The 19,854-nt window shown below is 45.2% G+C and overlaps 3 protein-coding genes across 3 annotated transcripts; 1 reads left to right on the top strand and 2 right to left on the bottom strand.

Annotated features, from left to right (window-relative positions):
• Positions 1-3,945: 3,945 nt before the first annotated feature.
• C8Q71DRAFT_722859 (uncharacterized protein) lies at positions 3,946-5,803 on the bottom strand (the record flags this gene model as incomplete). The annotated part of the gene is given in 9 exon segments (XM_047921548.1): positions 3,946-4,097; positions 4,187-4,282; positions 4,338-4,391; positions 4,623-4,897; positions 4,969-5,020; positions 5,079-5,110; positions 5,130-5,222; positions 5,317-5,705; positions 5,777-5,803. 9 exon segments carry the CDS (start codon positions 5,801-5,803, stop codon positions 3,946-3,948), a joined length of 1,170 nt encoding a protein of 389 aa, XP_047780682.1.
• A 4,999-nt stretch (positions 5,804-10,802) lies between these two features.
• C8Q71DRAFT_722858 (uncharacterized protein) lies at positions 10,803-11,931 on the top strand (the record flags this gene model as incomplete). Its single annotated transcript, XM_047921547.1, has 6 exons — positions 10,803-10,824; positions 10,878-11,053; positions 11,261-11,365; positions 11,476-11,700; positions 11,761-11,827; positions 11,864-11,931. 6 exons carry the CDS (start codon positions 10,803-10,805, stop codon positions 11,929-11,931), a joined length of 663 nt encoding a protein of 220 aa, XP_047780681.1.
• A 4,329-nt stretch (positions 11,932-16,260) lies between these two features.
• Positions 16,261-16,773, bottom strand: C8Q71DRAFT_704833 (uncharacterized protein; the record flags this gene model as incomplete). Its single annotated transcript, XM_047920413.1, has 1 exon — positions 16,261-16,773. A coding segment is annotated over one exon (513 nt), but the record flags the coding sequence as incomplete, so codon positions are not given.
• Between the last annotated feature and the right edge of the window lie 3,081 nt (positions 16,774-19,854).

Here is a 19,854-nt window from a genome sequence, read left to right as displayed (position 1 = left end):
CATCTTGCAACCAAAATTGGCACATCAGAAGACGTGCACGTGCTATCCCTTGAGAACGCATATGCTGGTGCCATCCATTTGCCGCATACATGCTGTATTGTTCAAGGTGAGTATGGTTCTTCTATGATCAGTTCATGCTGACCACTTACCTAGCTCGTTCTCTGCAGTCTCTTTGGCAAGATCTTTGCCTCCCTTGTCCGACTTGCTGCTAGCACTGCTCTCCTCAACAGACCTTGACGACTCTAAGTCAATCACAATTGGCAGCTCGCTTCCCTTTGCGAAAAATACATCATCAACATTGTTGATGTCTTCAATTTCAACGGAGCACTGTGTGGGAAGCCACGCGCTGGCTGTCGAATGGTGGGTGCTCACTGCCAAAGCCCAAGCTTGCTCTTGCTGCCAAAGGCTCACGGCTACTGCTGCCGGCACTTGGCTGAGCATCAGCACTCAAATTGGTGTGTACGTGCTGTCTTGAACATCTTTGCAGGTCTTGTTGGTGACTCAGCTGCCCTATGCTTTTCAGAAGGTATCTTAGGTCTCTTGCTGATCCAACTGCCGGACATTGTGGGCGAGTGACAGGGAGTGGGAGGACAACAACGAGGCAAAGGCTTAGGGTGTCCCTGATTGTTACTAAAGCTTCCAGCAGCATGCCAATTGCAACATTGGTATATTTTATTCTCCCAGATCCAGATCTGAGCTGGTCACCGGTGAGTCCCCGAAAACCCCCTCCATCACGGGTATATGGCGGGTCCATGGGTCCATATTTGGCTACCCATACCTGTGACAGATAGGCATCACTATGCCTGTTCAGTACTATAGATTATGAACCATCTAGTGTAGATAAGATTAGATCGTGCATGTACTTAGCCATCTGCCTTCCTTTTTGGGAAGTAACTGATCTTAACCCACTACTGCCACCTCATATGCATGCGAACCACCGCGCCGTCCAAGCGTGGAGTCTTCTCTCTAGTCAAGAGTGCTCCTCGCCGCGCTGAGGAGCACGGCTCCTTGCTGTCTCCAAAACCGGGCGGCTCCTCGCCAGCTCGTTGCCCTGGGCTCCTTGCTGTGGGCATTCCTCACAGGCTCCTTGCCAGCGTAGGACTACATGAGGCTCCTCGCCTCGCTAACAACAAAAGCCAGCTCCTTGCTGCACTGACAATCCTCAACTAGGCTCCTTGCCTGTCTAGGAATAACCCTCGACAGGCTCCTCGCCCCATCTAGGACTCACTGTCCACACTGGACAGTACTGACAGCTGTGACCAAGGTCAACCCCTGACCTATAGCACAGGGAAGCCCGTTCATTCCCCTGATTAAGGCCTCCCAGTTAGGCCGAGGTCTTACAATAATCCTGTGTCAGCTATGTTCATTGCACAAGAATCACAGGAACTCACAGTGGTGGGGGATAACAGTCCAGACATTGTTACCTCCAAAATGCCAAAACAAGTCCTACGTTGACAACCTCATTAAGGTAGGCCATCAGAATTATCTCTGTTTCTGAAATACTGAAGGCGGACCTCCTGCAGACTGCCCATGCCCAAGCCATGGTTGTAGAGGAGGAAGCCTTCATGAACCACATATCCAATGTGTGTTTCACAGCCGGCCAGACAAACACTGCAGTGGAGGGTGGGAGACAACTCCAATGCTGTCCACAGCTCCAATGCTGCCTTCCACCCCCTCCCTGCCTAGCTCGCCCTCACAGCCTGGCTCCTCTCTGATTCCTCCCAACAGGAGAACAATATCAGATGTCATGTTCATTGTGGTGTCTGTTGAGGAAGGAAAACAAGTCAAACTGGATGGGATTGACATCAACGTTGATCACTGGGTGGAGCTGCCTTGCCCGAAGAACCACATTGTTGGTGGCTACACCACCAAGGGTAAGGTATACTCTGGACCCCTAAAGGTCTTCCTCTGGGCCTTCCAAGGGGCAGAGGATCACCAATACCTTTGCAAGCACTACTCTGATGACCTCAAAGACACCCAGTGGGTCCATTCTAGGTGTTGCCTGGTAGGTCCTATGTTCTTTATTTCTTTGAACTGGAACTCATGAGTGATCTGTAGTTGCTTCGACACAACTTAGATAATGATGGTGAAGGAAAAAACCAGCTGTGTTCATTCCTATGTGATCATTGGCAAGCCGGCTCAGAGTACCTCAAACAGCCCCACCTCTCAGCAACCCAGTTGACAGACTGTTGCCCTTGGTCACAGTGGATGCTTGGGAAACTGCAAAGCAACGTCTCAACAAGGCAAACAGGAATCCCAGCCTGTATGACATGGACGGCCTCGTTGAGGTCCCAGTGTTGTCCTGCTTGTAGCCCACAATCATTAGACAGCTGTTTGCACATATATATTGAGATCCGTATCTGATGCCTGCACATTGTGCTCATATTGTTCCTAGCCTGCCCCCAGCACGTTACTAGCACAGTGTGAGATGTTGCAGGTTGAAGATGTCACATGGCAGGTAAAGACAGAGACAAGAGGTTATAATTACAAGCATAACATGAGCCGTATTCATAAATCAGAGAACAAATGCACATTGTAGACAAACTAACACATTGCTTGGTACACCGGGATTAAATATATTGTCAGGCTAGTACTAATCGCTGCTACTGTGTTGTAACTACACCTCATGGTCACTTTCTGTCTGCCAAACATTGCTCTGCAAACTCATGTTCACCCTGACATTTGCAGAGCTTAGGTTTGTACAGCCTGTCAGGCACTGGTGCCTGACTGGGGAGATGTGTGTGCCAATAGTTACATACCATACTGTAGCAACCATACATGTGCATGGCATGCTGCGGGTGGCCCAAAGTGATGCTGCACCTCTGTTCCTGAGCGCCATGAGCCCAAGGTAGGGGTTGGCTTCTTTGCTGGCATGCTAGTAGGTGTCATTGCTGGAGAAGGTGCTGCCTTTGTCTGGGCATCCGTAAGTCACGGCCAGGTACATGTTGCAGAGAAAGGGCATGCCAAGGAAGATGTTGGGGATAGTGACCAATGAGGTGAGGACTTATTACACATCCTCCTTGATGTCTCCTAGGATTCTGCATGTATATTACTGAGGCTACATGCAGAAGTACAGGTACTTGTCCATATCAGGTGGTATTGCATACAATAGTTCAATCAGTTGTTATCAGCCAACTTGGCATAGTAGCCAACCTTGCTGTAGCTGTGTGAACAACTGCATTAGTCCAGGAGTGCTTTGCAAGGAGAATTTAACTTAGTAGTCAGCTGTAAATGTGTCAACAATGTCTAGCTGTTGTGCCTGATTACTTGGTCCTGGAGCATAATGCACCCATGTTGTAGTCAAGAAAGCACTTGCAGATGGGTTGTCAATGATCTCGTTGAGTAGGTCCCACATATTCCAGATTCACAGCCATATCTTCAAGAAATTGAGCTCCATTCATTGGCCATTCAGATAGTGTTGCCTGGGTTTCCTATGATCATGTATACTGTGTAGTGTCTGTACTGTAGTGGTCATGGTGATTGATGAATAATGCATCTAATGTGTCCTCCAACATCCTTGTGTGACAGGTGAACAGCATGCACAATGTATTACTGATGATGATTGTCACATATTCTTGACCTATTCAGTGCCAAACATCTCTGATAGGCCTTGTCAAAGGTACCATATAATTCTATACATTGCACAAGAAAGAAGACCAGCTGATCCGGCAGATTAAATGAACACAGTAAACGTCAGTATCACTATTCAGTGAGAAAATGCAGTATGCTCACTCAATCTGGAGAGCAGCTTTTCCCAATGGCTGCCAGGTGTGCAGCAGACATATCTGAATGAGTGGCTGTGGCTGCCAATAGTGGACAAGGAGGTTTTGGGGATGATTGGGAACAACTTGAACATGATGGTAATCACACTCAAACCTTCAGGTAAGTAGCAATGGCAGTGAACAAGGGGAATGACATTAATCTAAGCACACCCTGGTAGACAATCTAACAGCTATAATCCTGAGAATTGCCCAATAGCTCCACCATATCCAAGCCACCCATCTGCTCTTGAAGATATGTCCAAGCTGCTGCATGAGAACAGAATCCAAGGATATTCCAAATGAGGTAGGGGCCAATCTTCTTTGCCTTTATGTATGCTGCAGTTAACTTGTAGCTCTTGACCTATTAGTCTATATGCCAGTGAGGCTTGAGCATAATATACTCTGCATCTAAGGTAAAGACTTACCTTTAGCACAGTATTCATGTAAATCTGCTTCTGCAATGTGATGTTCTGGGTTTAAGAGTTGGGATAGAAGGGCAGCCAGTGGTTGCTTGTACAACCCTGCAGCAGTGGTATCATTAGCTAAGGCTAGCACCGATTTAACTCAAACACTTACAGTGGTTAGATTCAAAGACTTGAGGTATGGCAAGGGTCATATGGGTGATAGCTTCTAGTGAGTGGATATGTCTGTGTTTGTGGTATGTAGCCCATGCAAGTGACCCCCATGTTTTGCATGCTCAGTGTGGTGCATGCAATCATAGGAATAGAAATGTTTGCCAATGGTGAAGGAGGTGATTGGGGTTACCATAGCATGAATCGTACCAGGGGGCATGATCCTTAGTTATCTGTTAGCATGAAGTTTTGAATAGTGAAGTACAATGATACTAACACAGTAAATAACCTGGGCACAGAGCAACCACCTCTACATCTGTGATCTCTTCCCATGGCAACGGTATGTCAAAATGACCAGGTGGCAAACACAGTCTGAGCCCTTTACAAGCCGACCAGTTCTTCATCTCAAGTAGTTCAGCAAGCTTGGCACAAGCTTCTTTGTGGCTATGAATTAGCTCCTTGAGGCAGAAAACAAACCACAGCTTGAGGCTGCCAACACCTGTTGTTACCCACCCAAGTTCCCATGCAATCTGCATCCCTTTGTGGGTATATTGCAATGCAAGGCTGGTGCAACAGATCCCAGCTACACAGTGTATCCCTCAGAAATCAGATGCTGCAGCACTAGGTCCACCCACATATGATTCATTGGTGATGTTTTGCGCAGTTGTGAGGTCATCCAATGCCAGGCTATGGATATAGAATATAGAGTCTCAGCACTAGAGCTTGAAAATCACAAAAGACTCACTTATATGGAGGAAACCATCCAGCATGTTGGAGCTGGCAGGACAACACATACTGTATCAAGGATGGATCATTCAACCCATCAAAGAGGTCCCAGATGGTTCCCGTGACATGAGGGCTGTTCCAGTTGTTGGCCTTTTTTCCACATCTAAAACAGAAATGATTGAGGAAGTCACAAGGAACAGATGATGAAGGTACACAAACTGTGAAAATCCACTCAAGTGGCTGGGATGATCCCATACTGTGCATTCAATGCCTCCAGGGTCATGGAAAAGTTGGACACATTTCGGGTGTTGGAAATATGCACCACCAAGCTATGAGCCAAGGAATTCCTGAGCTCAAAGGGGGAGCTGCACTCCTTGCCTTCAAGTGCAGCTACAACCCAGGAGCTTGAGGTTGAGGGCACCCAAATCATCAGGTGCCAAACGAAGTATTTGTTGTCCCAGATGGTGTTGTGACCATCTTCATCTGGGACGTATGGAACAACAGTTGTGTGACCTGTTGACCACTTTACTGTAGGACTATTTGCATGGACTTGGGTTCCCAGGATGAGAATCAAGCAATCAAGGGTGCCAGAGTTGTTGTCCGCGGAGCTGGCGCCACCAGTTCCACCAGTGAGATCAATGGAGGCCTTTTCTTGTCTACAAGCAGGCCACAAATCATGCAATTGTGATATGTTGCCATGCAGAACTGGAAACTCACTTTAATTGCCTTGCATATCAACTGCATTCATTTTTCTATCCAGTGTAATCCTCTTCTGCATGTTGAGGACAGGCTTCCTGTAAAACATATATAGTGAGGTTGTATATAGTAACTATGTAAGCCAATCTCACTCAGGGTCATCATTAGCAAGAGCGTGTTTTCTTTTGTCATAGAAGTATCCCCACAATGCAAGCCACAACTAGTGTGGCCTGCATGAAGTTGTTCAATCATGTCAATATAGGTTCAAATCCAACACTGTATACAGACACATCTGGTAGCCCTTCATTCACAGAGCATACAATATGAATGGTGGGCATACACAGTGGCTAGTTAATCCACAAATTGCAAAACAAAAAATGTGCATGTGCCTCTGCATCCATGAGAATGCATCTCTATACCCCAGATGTGCCTGTTATGGATTGGTGTTGCTAACTTACTGGGTACTTACCAAGTAAGACCATTTGGTAGTTATGTAATTGCAGTCACCTAAGTAGAGTTAGAATTGAGGATCATCATGTTGTAAAAGAGTATTAATAGAATGATTGAAGTGCAACTGACTGAGTCAATCAGTCAATTGAGAATGAGGATTGCTTCAGCTATTCACTGAGTCCTGTGTGGCTCACTGACAAGTACTGTATCGGGCCGGGATCTCGGCCACCTAAGCACTCGACGAGCCTTCCTCGCTCTATATGTACTGTACTCACCTAGACTTTTGTGTTCAGTCATTCCCTAGAACACGATAAAAATGTCAGAAAAAATGCAGGGTGACTCGGTGAAGGACAGTGCAACTTTTTGTGGCAAGAGTAGGTTGAGCCAAACTGACTAGGAAGTCGGCCATGTTGTTTCAAGTAGCACCATACATCGCTGACACACATCTGTATGGGCCACAAATCATGCAAATATATTCGAAGATATTCCTACAGTTCTTCCTTGGCCTCTAGGCATGATATCTGAGCGACATGCCCAGTTGAAGTCGAGGGGTCCAGGAGATCCAGCCACCGATTACCTAAAATGGACATCCTCTCAAAGAATGATTTTTCTAGGACGCAAACCTCAATGCATCGACTTTGGGTGATGCACAGGCAATGACAAGATGTACAGTAAGGTAATAGAATTTAATTCCTGGCTACAGAAGGGGTTGGAGCTGAGCAAGGCCCCAGTGACCGACTACCTAGGGTGGCCGAGATCCCGGCCTGATACGGTACAGACTTGGTGAATCAGGATCGACTCAGCTAAGTGATGTATAGTTGATTGAGGTAATCTTTCAGGGCATAGTAACAGAAATGGAGATAGGCCACTAGTGTATGGACCTGACTCCTACTCTTATGGTTAAGCTTACTCTTACTTTGGCAAACCCCTTAAAGTAGTGCAAGCTATACTTGTGAAGGGGTCAAGACAGATCCACTTAGAGTGCATACAATTGGCCTTAGTGTTGTCCAGCATGGGGCTATGGAAGATTGAGTGGCTCACACTGAGTGTTATTCCCTCATATGCTATGACAGTGTTTGGAAGCCTAAGAAGAGGCCTAGGACATTTGACAGTAGACAATACCCATACTTATGTCCTTGGTTGACTGCCCACATACTCATTGTTCTTAGACCAAACTGATCAGTCTTGGTTTGGCCACAACTAACAAGTCTGGTCAAGTCAATCCGCTGTCCTATTTGATCACCCAATTTCCATTCAAAATGGCAAGTCTTGACTTTGTAGAGGCAAATTCATACCCTCAGTCATGTGTCAGTGCTAGCCACTTGACAGGCTTCACAACTTAGACACTTCTGATCTAGGTATACCTAACAGTGCCCTGTGTTGACAAGGGGTGTTCAGAGCTTATACAATGACCTTTGAATACAACATGGCAAAACTGTTCATTGCATATGTTGCTTGTAGTAGGCCACCTATCTAAAGAGGAACTGGTTATGAATGCAATCAATATCTTGTATATTGGCTATATCAGGTATCTAATCCTACAATGTCTGATACAACATGCCCTGATATAATATCCCAGTTTTTGTACTTTTATTCAGCAGTGTAGCTACAGTACACTTCCTCTTATAGTATGTCCAAGAATGTGATCACGATGTCTATGGGTATGTTGTGTTGTTCTTTTGAATCATTTGCATGAAGTGAAACCACAATGGCATACAAAGAGGCATTTCAAATGTACATTCTTTTGTTTGGAAAATTGTGCCATCAATAATGGACACTACAGCATACCAATACCCATTATAGAGTGTATTATACGAGGCCTCCTAGTGTGAATGTTTCGAAGTTTTTTTTGGATCTAATACAACATGTGGCTGTATGGTGAACCTGTTGCAGCAGTTTGCAACAGGGTCTGGGAGACTACACCACAAGATGACTTGTTGGGAGTGAACCTCATGGGCACTGATTGAGTGCTGATTGTGTTATGTAAGCTCAATCATTACAAGCCTTTCACATTGCAAGTCAGTAACAAATTATAGAGGACATACTATACTCATCTGATAGCCCTTGGTTCAGAGCATGTACACCTGTGTATGCAGTAGTTAGTTACGTGCCTCTGCATTTATGAAGGTGGGCCACATACTAGATTGTCATATACACTGTAGGACACTCAGGTGAATGACATGGCAGGGCTCAGATGCTTGAGTGTTTATGAACATACAATCACATCCTTAGAGGACATACAAGGTGCAAAAAACACAACCATGTCAACAGAGGCATCTGTGTGATTTTATTTTGTGATTTGTGCCCTCAGTACTGAAATCACTGGCAAAGTAAGGCCTGCCGTAGACTCAATAGTATGAGCCCTACTAGCCAGACTGTTTTGATGATTTTACAGATTCTATCAGCCTATAGTAGGGCAGTAACAGTGCTATAATGCCCTTGTGGCTGAAAATGAAACTCAGCCCAAAACCTCGGCAGCCGGCCTGAACAGGGCAAGGAAATGGGCTTACCAGCCAATCAGCATCTCTCCCCTGCCGCATGGAGTTGCATGCACCTGGAAATTCCAGGTGGATGCAACTCCACACAGCACACGGGCACTTAACGAGTGCTTAGTAAGTGATATAAGCCTGTTACTCAAGTCTCTTAAACTAGCTTGTATGGTCCTGGAGAAATGCGGAGAAATCAGTGAATATTCTCAAAGACAGAGACAATGAGTTGCAAAGCTGTAATGGAGCAGAATGACTCCATTTCATGTGACACTTTTAATACATTGACAGTGGCTGCTGCTGTATTGTCAGCCTGGTGCTTATAGCAGCAATTGATTAGGATCTAGTCATTGTCTGTGTAGTGTGCATGCAAGCATGGGTCATACATTTAGCAGGAGGACCCCCAGATGAGGTCTATATGTGTGCTGTCCTTGTGTATTGCCATATGGAGTAGGCAACCTGTCCAATTAGGGATCTACATCTGATGCAGGACAAATGGGCTGTTATAAGCTTGCAAAAATGTGCAAAATCCTGTTAATATACAAGAACACCAAACAGATACAGGTGGTCATCATGAATGGCACAGGTCAGCAATAGACATGACACCCAATCAAACTGCCTGTTATTGCTCATCTTTGCCCTATTATGGAAGCAAGTGACATGTACAAAGTCATTCAACTGCATGGATACACTGTCCTGACCATTAAGAACAGAAACTGGCACTTGAACTTCTGCAGAGGCACATGTGGATTTTTTGTTTTGCATTTTCTGGCCCAACCAGCAACTATAAGCACTCAGTAATATTACCGTATACTCTTTGAATGGAGGGCTATCAGATGGGTATACTATGTCTACTATGATTTGTTACTGATTCACACTACAGAGGGTCTACAGTGTGTGAGTGCTAGCCAGTGTTGGGCAGTGAACCAGCCAGTCACATGATGAAAGCAACTACTATATCGGGCCGGGATCTCGGCCACCTGCGGTACTCGGTCATTGCACCCTCACTCTACGACAGCTGCTCTTATAGACTGGAAATAAATACAAGCACATTTATATACATCTCTTCAATGCCTGTGCACGTTTTGAAGCCACCATGTTGAGACCCAGGTTCAGAAAAAATCAATCAATGGGATGATGTCCATTTTTGGTAAGCTGTGGCTGAGTCTCCCGGACCCCTCGTCTATAACTGCGCACCTCACTCGAATCTTATGCCTAGCACCCAAAACAGAGTCTCAAATGCATCTTTGAATATTTCTATAGGATTACAGACCATGAGGATGGGTCCCGGCGATGTATGGAGCTGATGTCGATAGCATGGCCGACATCCTAGTCGGTCCGGTTCCCCCTACCCTCTTCAAGGAAACAACGCACAGATATCTACTGAGTGAATCCAAATTTTTTCTGATATTTTTATCATGTTCCCGAGATGTTTTAACATCATCCTATACATTGATTGGGGTCAGTGCGGTGAACATACAGTGGAGAGGGCTCGTCGAGTGCTAAGGTGGCCGAGATCCCGGCCCAATATAGTAGTTGCCATATTGGGGTGCAACTGGAAGGCGTTTCAAGGACCTGCACCCCAGGACAGAGCAGCCAGCCACAGCATTTATTTGTCTCTGTTGGTGCAAGTTGCATTGTCTGGGAGTTTGAAATTTCAAGCCCCGCTAATGGGTCATCAGTATCAGTCACTTATCTCTGCTTATATGGGGTCCAATGTGTCACGTGCACTATGGGAGCCTCCTGCCATAAAAGGAGATCAACTGTAAGGTGTTTCATCCCCTCCAGTCCTATTAACGATACCTTCGTACCTCAGGGATCATAATTGTCGTCTTCACTCGCACAATGTTGAACAACCTGGGATTTGACTTGAGTGATATCCTCGGGAAGCCCTGCCACTGCCCCCACCAACTCCAGAGCCCAGGCCCAAACCCGGGCTTGGAGCCCCTGGAATTGTTATGGGAGCATCTGAAGTTAGGATGCTGCCGTGACTCGAAGACAGCGCCTTCTAGCGGGACTCATAGATAAGACGGGGTTCCACTGACTGCCGCCGATTCTCACCCAATGCTACGTCCTCCCCAGCGCCGCAGTCACCTCAAATTTGCCTCAAAATGTTCCCCACATCTGGACCTGGTATGTAACACTGATTGATGTGACGTCAGCACTTATGAGGATTACCATGTCAGCTTTTGTGACTTTCCCCACCACAACTATACAGCACTACAAGGCTGGAGGAACCAGCCAACAATATCTTGACATCCTTCACGAGGAAAAATTCCCCGGCCTCTTCACCGATATCTCGACAAGCATTTTGCTCAAAAGTCAGTCAATTGAAGAGACAGTGACCGCAAACCTACGCGCAGTGCGCTCGGTTACAAGCCTACACAATCTCTGCAAGTCCCAGAGCCATTGGCTTTCCATGAGACACGAGAATAGCGTTTATGCTGGATGCTTTGGCATCCCAACCTGTCCAAAGACCGAGGCAGATATTGCCCACGTCTGGGAGCTGATTGTCGGATTGTTCATTCGACTCAACTGACCAATGCCCCTGGGCAACCTTGAATTACAGAGTGCCCGTGATCAACCAGCTCCTGGCTCGAGAACCAAAGCAGACGTGACACTGTTTGACAGCAACAGAAACAACATTGCAATCCTGGAGGTCAAGATGGATGTGGTGCTCCTGAAGCACTACATGGACCTGATGAATGAAGCATGTTGGACGTCCAACATTCAACCAGAATGATACGGGAGCACGTGCTCACAATGGACTGATCAAGTGTACAGGTCTGGAACCAAGCAGAGAGGAATCATGTCCAATTCTTCATGCTTGTCTTGCTACACATCGTCTTCTTTTGCAAGAGGCATCCAGACGGCCTTCTTGCCGTTGACGGGCTGCATGTCCATCATGGCTTCAACCATGATCAGAAGTTGAACCTGCATGGTTTTCCTCCAGAACCTTCCAAGGTGATGCTTAAACAACTCATGTGTTTCTGGTTGCACGCAACTGCGGTACGTCCCGCATCACAGTACTTTAGGCCCTCCGGAATTGATGTTTCTTCTGACCTGTAGGAGCACAGAAGGCAGCTTCATTTGAACCCAGGGCCACAGACTGGCAATGAGCAAGTCAACGCTCTTTGTGCGTCTTGGCAGCCTAACACTCATCTGCATACAGGTTGGCTCCCTAGATGGGTTTTCTGGCTACAACATCGCTTGGCTGCCCACAAGTTCACATACACTTGAATCCTGGTCTTGCATCGCAAAGACAGTTCAGCGCTGCAGCCGGCCATGTGGCAGACACGGGCTTTGAACATTCCTCGGACATGGCTGGATTTTATCATTCTATGCTTTTATTGTGAGCGGAGCGAGCATACATTGTCTAGGGGGTGCAGCCCGGGACCAAACAAGTACAAATTCCACGTAACACAGATGATTATTCCATGCAATGGCTGTAAAACCCGCCCTTAAACACATTCAAACATACTCCGATAATCTCAGAAAAATCACCATAATTCTCGCAATGCCAAAATACACCTCTGTGTGCGCTATTTTGACCTGTGTTGTACGATGTTTTGACGTTCTGGCCTCGAGAACAGTGGCTGGCGCAATGTTCAACTTTAAGCGCTCGCTACACAACTGTGGCCACCACATCTTCGCAGACCCTCATTCTTTCAGCTTTACATATTGGTGTCATTGTGCAAAGCACTTCTTGCTTCATTGTAAAATCACCTTTGTCAATGTGTCCTTTGCCATGAGTCTTCAAACCACAAGGCCATCAGTAGTACTGTGCATGTGCTACTATAGGCCAATAAAATCCATAAAATCCTCAACATATCCTGGCTTGTAGCCCTCTTACTATAGAGTCTATTGCTAGTATCACCTTCTCACTGACTTCAGTACTTGGGGCACAAATCACAAAATAAAAAATCACACAAAGGCCTCTGTTGATATGGTGCTCTGGGTTAGGATTAGTATAATACTTACTTCGAAGTAACTGGTTACTTGAAGTAGGAGCAATAGAGTAGAGGATGACTCCTTTGTTACAGAGGATTAGTAAACAAACTGGATTGTTTGATTAATGAGATTACTGAAGTATGCAACACTCTAACTAGAGATGAACTGTTGGTAATGTCTAACTAAGTCCAGTAGAGCAATTACCAAAGTGTCGGTAATAAAGTTTGCCGACAGAGAAGCAATGTTAGAACATTAGTTAATACGTAGAACCTTCTCCAATGAAGCCGAGTCTTGTAGTCAGTTGAAGTTACTTAGACCTTACTAGTAGCACAAGGACTGTACTAAGTAAGGTCTCACAATCACAGGTCTTAGAGTGCGTTGGTAAGAACTCAGTGACAGTGGTCAAGTGGCTAACTTAGCACTTGGGGCAAAGCAAGTCTTTGTGTGGCACACAAGGTGAATTTCAGTAAAGAGTGTAGATTACTGGGTATTGCTGAAACATGCTCTCAACCAATTGACAGTAATTGCATTGTACTTATTTAATGGACTCTTACCAATGATAGTGGAGCTCTAACAATAGCTCATGAGTTGAGGCATATAAGGCAAACTTGGCATTTGGAGATATTCCCATAACATATCCCCCCTTGCCTCAATTCACTAGCTTGTGATTCCTCAACTCTGCAATGGTCAGCACTTTCCTTTGGTGACTTCCCTGTGACTTTGAGACCTTACTTAGTACAGACCTCACACTACTAGTAAGGTTTAAGTAACTTCAACTGACTACAAGAGTTGGGTTCATTGGATTAGGTTCATCTCATTGATTGATGTTCTAACATTGCTTTATCATTGGCAATCTTTTATTACCGACATTTTAGTAATCACTCTACTGGACTCAGCACCACTGACAGTTCATCTCTATTTACTGAGTATTGTCTACTTTGGTAATCTTTGCAACAAACACTTCAACTTTGTTACTACTCCTCTGTAGCAAAGGATACATTCTCTACTCTGTTGCTCTGACTTCAAGTTAACTGATTACTAAGAAGTACATATTCTACTAACCTAAGCCCAGACTCCAACAGATAGCTTATATGAGGCTCAGCAGGCCTCAGGTTCTCAAGTGTCCATGTCCTTTCAAGCTCAAGAGGCCCCACATCCATATATTCCCTACCCAGAGCCTGGCTCTGTAATAGTACATCCTGATCAGCCTGAGGGTCCTACATGCGGGCCTGTCAAACATTGGCCCAGAGTGCTATTGACCCAGAGCTGCTGCAGGTGGCACACCCCTATCCAACTCCCTCTACTACTTCTGGAAACATCAGTAGCATGCAGCCATCAGTTATCATCATCATCACTGCAACCCTTTTGTCCTGCCCTGCCAGAAGTACTAGGAGAGGTACCTAGTGTTGTGAACATGAGATCCATCAGTTCAAATATTGTGCAGACACATCAGGTGTGGTCACAGGCTACCTGGGCACCATCAACAAGTAAGTCATTACTTTCCTCATTTCATTACATATAGTACTCACTGTTTCATGGAGGCTCATGGGGTCCTCCAGCTGAGTGGGAGGCTATGTATGGTGGCTTAATGCAGAGTATTCAAGCAGCACCAGCCCAGCCAACTTTGCAGGACCTTACTCCAGAGGACACAAAGGCTTGCCATCAAGCATACTCACAGGTTGCCAAGTGTCTGCTTGAGGAGTACATAACACTCACCATACCATTCCCAGATTCTACACAGGTCAACAAGTTAGCTGCCATGCTCACTCAGCTGCATGAACAAGAGCTTGACAAAACAACTATAGATCCTGACAAGTAATGGTTTGCTGCATGAATGTGGCCAAAATAAACAAGACAATCATGCTTCTCCCTGTCCTTGTTCCTGGACTACAACCTTACAATATTGACTTCAAAGCAAGCACACCTCTATGATTGATGTTGCACAATTCAGTCATCTTCCAGTGCCCTGGTGGACTGTACTCTACCCACCAGCATCTTTTTACCAACAGCACCTCAGATGTGTTAATAGCTCTTGCTGGCACTGCAGCAATTGCAAGTCTCAAGGAGTTTGAGGACCTTGGGAATCACAAGAGCTGAGACTTCACTTGGGAAGCATTCTGCCTGCAGAGTCAGACTCTCATGGCATTCATTTGAGATATCAAGACTTTGGATGAGCACAATTCATGTTTTGAACATCTGGGTCTCAACATTGTTTGGTATGGCAGATATGCGCAACCTTCAAATGGGACTTTATGTGTACTGACTGCACCAAATGATTGTGTCTCAATGGAGCTGATGATGCTTGAGCACTGATTCAGAATAGAGTCAAGAAATAGGGTCAAGAAGGCTCAATGTGATGTGTTGTGTATGAATATCTTAGGTATTCAGATCCAATCGTAACAAGTACGCTGTGTCAAGTGTGATGTAACTGATTGACTAATTGAGTGATTATCTTGTACATGATTATTTGCATGGTTAGCCCTAAGCCAGCTGCAAGCCAACTGCAGATAATGACACTTACATTTTCAGAATAATATGATCACCTTCATTACCCCCACAGTACAGTACACGTGTCGCTCGTTTTGTGTTTCCGTTTCCTTTTCCCACTGCACCTCACCCTTCAATTGCCCATCCCGCCCTCGCGGCTGACTCGGACATTGACAGAACGGATACACCTGGACTTGCATCGGAGAGCCAGCGCGCCCTTCGGGTGCGGGCTGTCGCCCATCACCCTCTTTTGCTTTCGTATATCTCACCAAGACTGGATGGCTACATTGATGTATTGTATGTCATTGCTAATTCGCGCGCAATGCATGTATTGCATATTGACCCATCTGCATGAGCTGCGAGGAACACCAAGCACATACAAGTGGGAGTGTTGAACTTTGACTGTTTCAGGTGTTATCACACGGGACAGGACTTATCCTTACCCGTTATGGACTTATGTTCTACTATGCTACATTCTTTTTGGATTTGATCCAGACCTGTAGCACATGATTAGATCTAGACCTTGGAACATTCCACCGCTTTCCAGCATGTTCCACCACATTCCTTGATTGCATTGTATTGCATCATTGAGCACATCGCTGTTCCAGTCCTTTCCATGACATTCCATTCATGGTGCAATATCACCTCATCCTTGTGTATTTGCTCATTGCACCATATTGCTCCGTTATGACTCTACACTGTTACGCTTACTGTACGATCATGTGATGGCTCTCTCATGTGTATATATACCGGGCTGGATACACCCTAGAATGTAACAGTCTCTCCTCTCATCTTACGCCTCTGAGTCTTCCCTCTCAGCTCTGAAGAGATCTGTTGTAAGTCCTCTGTTACTACAGTGCTTAGTTTGCTTCTGTAGTTCTGTTGTAGCCTTGCCTCAGGCTAGCCACAGTGGTCCTTGTTCATCATCATGGTAAGTCTGTCATGGGATATCATCAGTCCTGTCCAGGCATCTGTCTGTGATGGGTTGATGTATGCAATGGAGATGGTGGTACTATCTGGCTCTCTGTTGAACTGGCAGGACCACGTCAAGTCCATTTAGTAGGAGTAAAGTAATTACATCTTCTGAAGGTCCTTCAAGCATGAGAAGCTAGACAACCCTTTGTTCACAAATCACTGCAGTTCAGACTGCCTGAACTCCTCTAGTTTTTCCCCATCCATGCTAGCTTGAAATTTGACCTTGGTTTGCATCCCCTGATCTACCCAACGATGCAGGGCACCAGCAGAATAACAGGTGATGGATCTCCTGTCTTCTCCATCCTGTATGACTGTGTTGGAGTGCAGTAAGAGAGAAGATGGGATTAGGATGCTGGAACCAGAGGGAAAGTTGATAACCAACTTGAGGACCCATAGAACCAGTTGGCCACCCTTCCTGGGGTCAAAATCACCTAAGGCCACAATGAGACACCAGCCCCATGCCAGATTGGCATAGTCCCTGTGAGGAACTGTCACCACATGTCTTGATTGGGCAGAGGTATTGACAGTCTTGCCTGCCCATGTGGGTGGTCCATTGCCTGGCGGGACATTGGGTACCAAATCAGGGTACCGGGCAAGCAACGTCTGGAGGGTGCCTTGCATGTCATTGTGCAGAGAGGGGGCCCAAGTCTCCATGCAAGAACTGCCAAATCACTGGAAGCGCTGCCAAGCATGAAACGCCTTACAGTGGCGCCCGATATGGAAGGAGTCCACGTGACTTTTTGAGGCCCAGATAAGCAAAGATAAGTAACTGATACTAATGTCCTATTAGCGGGACCTAAAATTTGAAACTCCCAGACAATGCGACTTGCACCAACAGATACAAATAAATGCTGTGGCTGGCTGCACTGTCCTGGGGTGAGGGCCCATGAAACACCTTCCAGTGGTGCCCAATATGGCAACTGGTGGCTTTCATCATGTGACTTACAGGCTGGCTGGCTGCTGTGGCCTGCCAGTGCTCACACTGTATACAGTCAATTAGTAAGTAATCATAGTAGACATAGTATGCCCATCTGATAGCCATCTGTTCAAAGAGTATACAGTAATATTCCTAAGCACTTACAGTGGCTGGTTGGGCTGGAAAGCACAAAACAAAAAAATCTACATGTGCCTCTGCATAAGTCAAAGCACCTCTGTCTGCTCCAGATACTCACTGAATCATCAGGACAGTGACCTCATGCAGTTGAATGACTTTGTATGTGTCAGTTGCTTCTGTGATACAGCAAAGATGAGCCATATTGGGCAATTTGACCACTAGTGTGCATATAATTGCTTATGTGTCATGTCTATCACTGACTTGTGTCATTTATGATGACCAACTGTACCTGTTTAGTTTCCTAATATATTATTAGGATTTTGCGCATTTTTACAAGCCCATTTGCCCTGTATCAGCTGTGGTTTCCTTATTGGGCAGGTTGCCTACTACTTATGGCAATACACAGAACAGCACACTCATAGACCTCATCTGGGCCCCTCTGACTAAACACTGCATGTATGATACATGCTTAGCATCTGTGGGAGTATGTGTGCTACACAGACAGTGACTAGAGCCTAATGTATTGCTTCTGTAAGCATTGGGCTGATGATACAGCAACCAATGTAGATGTATTGAAGGTGTAACATGAAAGTATTGAAGGTGTAACATGAAAGTATTGAAGGTGTAACATGAAAGTATTGAAGGTGTAACATGAAAGTATTGAAGGTGTAACATGAAATAGAGTCTTTCTTCTCAATTAGAGCCTTTCAATTCATTGTCTATGCTTTTGATAACATTCACTGATTTCTCCACATTTTTTTAGATCTGTACAAGCTAGTTTAAGAGAAGTAACAGGCTTACATCGCTTACTAAGCGCCCATTAAGCGCCCGTGTGCCGTTGGGAGTTGCATCCACCTGGAAATTCCAGGTGGATGCAACTCCGTGCGGCAGGGGAGAGATGCTGATTGGCTGATAAGCCCATTTCCTTGCCCTGTTAAGGCAGGCCTGCCGATGTTTGGGCTGAGTTCTAAATTCAGCCACAAGGCCATTAGTACCACGGTTACTGTGCTACTATAGGCCAATACAATCCATAAAATCTTCAAAATATTATGCCTTGTAGCCCTCATACTATAGAGTCTATTGCTATTCTTACCTTCTTGTGCACTTCAGTACTCAGGGCACAATTTACAAAATGAAAAATCATACAAATGCCTCGGTGACATGCTTGTAGTCCTTTGCACCTGGTAAATGATCTCTAAGAATGCAATTGTATGCCTATAAGCACCTTTGTGTCCTGTAGTGTACATTACAATCCACTTGCTGCTGTTTCTGGTATGTGGCTCCAGCTTTGTAGATGCAGAGGCACATGTGAGTTTTTTTGTTTTGCATTTTGTGGCTGCACTAGCCATTGTATATGCATAGCATTCACCCTTTATATCCTCTGCATGAAGGGCTTTCAGGAGGGTATAGTATGCTTGCATCATTTGTTACTGATGTGTACTTTGTGGGCTTGTAATGATTCAGGCTACATTGTGCAATAAGCGCTCAATGAGCGCCCATGCCACGCGAGGTTCACTTGTTGACAGGTCAAAATTTTGACCTGTCAGCAAGTCATCTTGCAGTGTGGTCTCCCAGACTCTGTTGCAAACTGCTGCAAAAAGCAATTGTCCTTACCAGGATTCACCATTCTCAGCCCAGCAACAAGTTTGATTGAATCCAAAAACCCTCGAAATATTCATGCTAGTAGTCCTCATACTATAGACTCTATAATAGGTATTTGCTGTAGTGTCCATTACTCATGCCACAATATGCAAAACAAAAAATGCACAAGTTGTCATGGTTTTCTTTACTTTGTGCACAGGATTCAAGTAAATAACACAGCATATCCACATTTTTAGACCCACTGGATAGTGAAGTTGTATCATTGCTAGACTGCTGAATAAAAATGCAAAACTGGGAGATTGGATCCAGGGCAACTTTCATCAGACATACAGTTCATAAGGTTCCTTAGATAATATCTATGCAGGATAGCAATGTCACTCCCTTAGCATACTGCTACTTTTGGTCAAAACTGCCCTTTTGAGTGTTACTGCTCTTCCATGGCCTTGATAAAATCAAAGATACCCCAAAAATCCACAATGGTATGTATCATATCATAGATGTGATCTTGGGTATCACTTTACCATGTAGCTCACTAATGAGGGCCCCATTTGCACATCAAGCACAGAGAATTCCGACTAAATTTGTTTTATCTCCCACTTATCTGATTCATATCACCGTATATCATACTCACAGACATTCCAACAAGTATCTGGGTACTACATGGGGCAGAAGGATTTCCCTGTGAGTTGGTGGTTTGCTAGTTGATCTGAGCTCAATAATCATTACAAAATTAGAGCATGCTTGACAATTGTTGTGGTGTTGCTTCACAACAGTGATAGCTTCTGTGCAAGTCATATGACTGCATTTGTGCTTGCAGCCCAATCCAATATTCAAGATGGCTACTACAGTGCTGCTCATGTGATTTCTGATAAAATATTGATTGAAATAACTGACAATGGCTATATAGTGCTGTACCAATATTGACAAGTTGAAACTTGTCAACAACTTCATGCTGCCTGCATTGTTTCTTGTGGCAACACCTCTATGTAGCATCCAATGAAAACCATTGAGTGTTCACTGACTTCACTACAGGGATTCCAGCAGCTATCTGTGTTGTACCAGGCAAAATGAAGCATACTTACATGTTGGATCAA

This window comes from Rhodofomes roseus (assembly GCF_022264815.1).
Source record: "Rhodofomes roseus strain CIRM-BRFM 1785 chromosome Unknown C8Q71scaffold_7, whole genome shotgun sequence".
In the NCBI taxonomy this organism is placed as follows: Eukaryota; Fungi; Basidiomycota; class Agaricomycetes; order Polyporales; family Fomitopsidaceae; genus Rhodofomes; species Rhodofomes roseus.
This window is presented reverse-complemented; position numbering and strand designations above follow the sequence as displayed.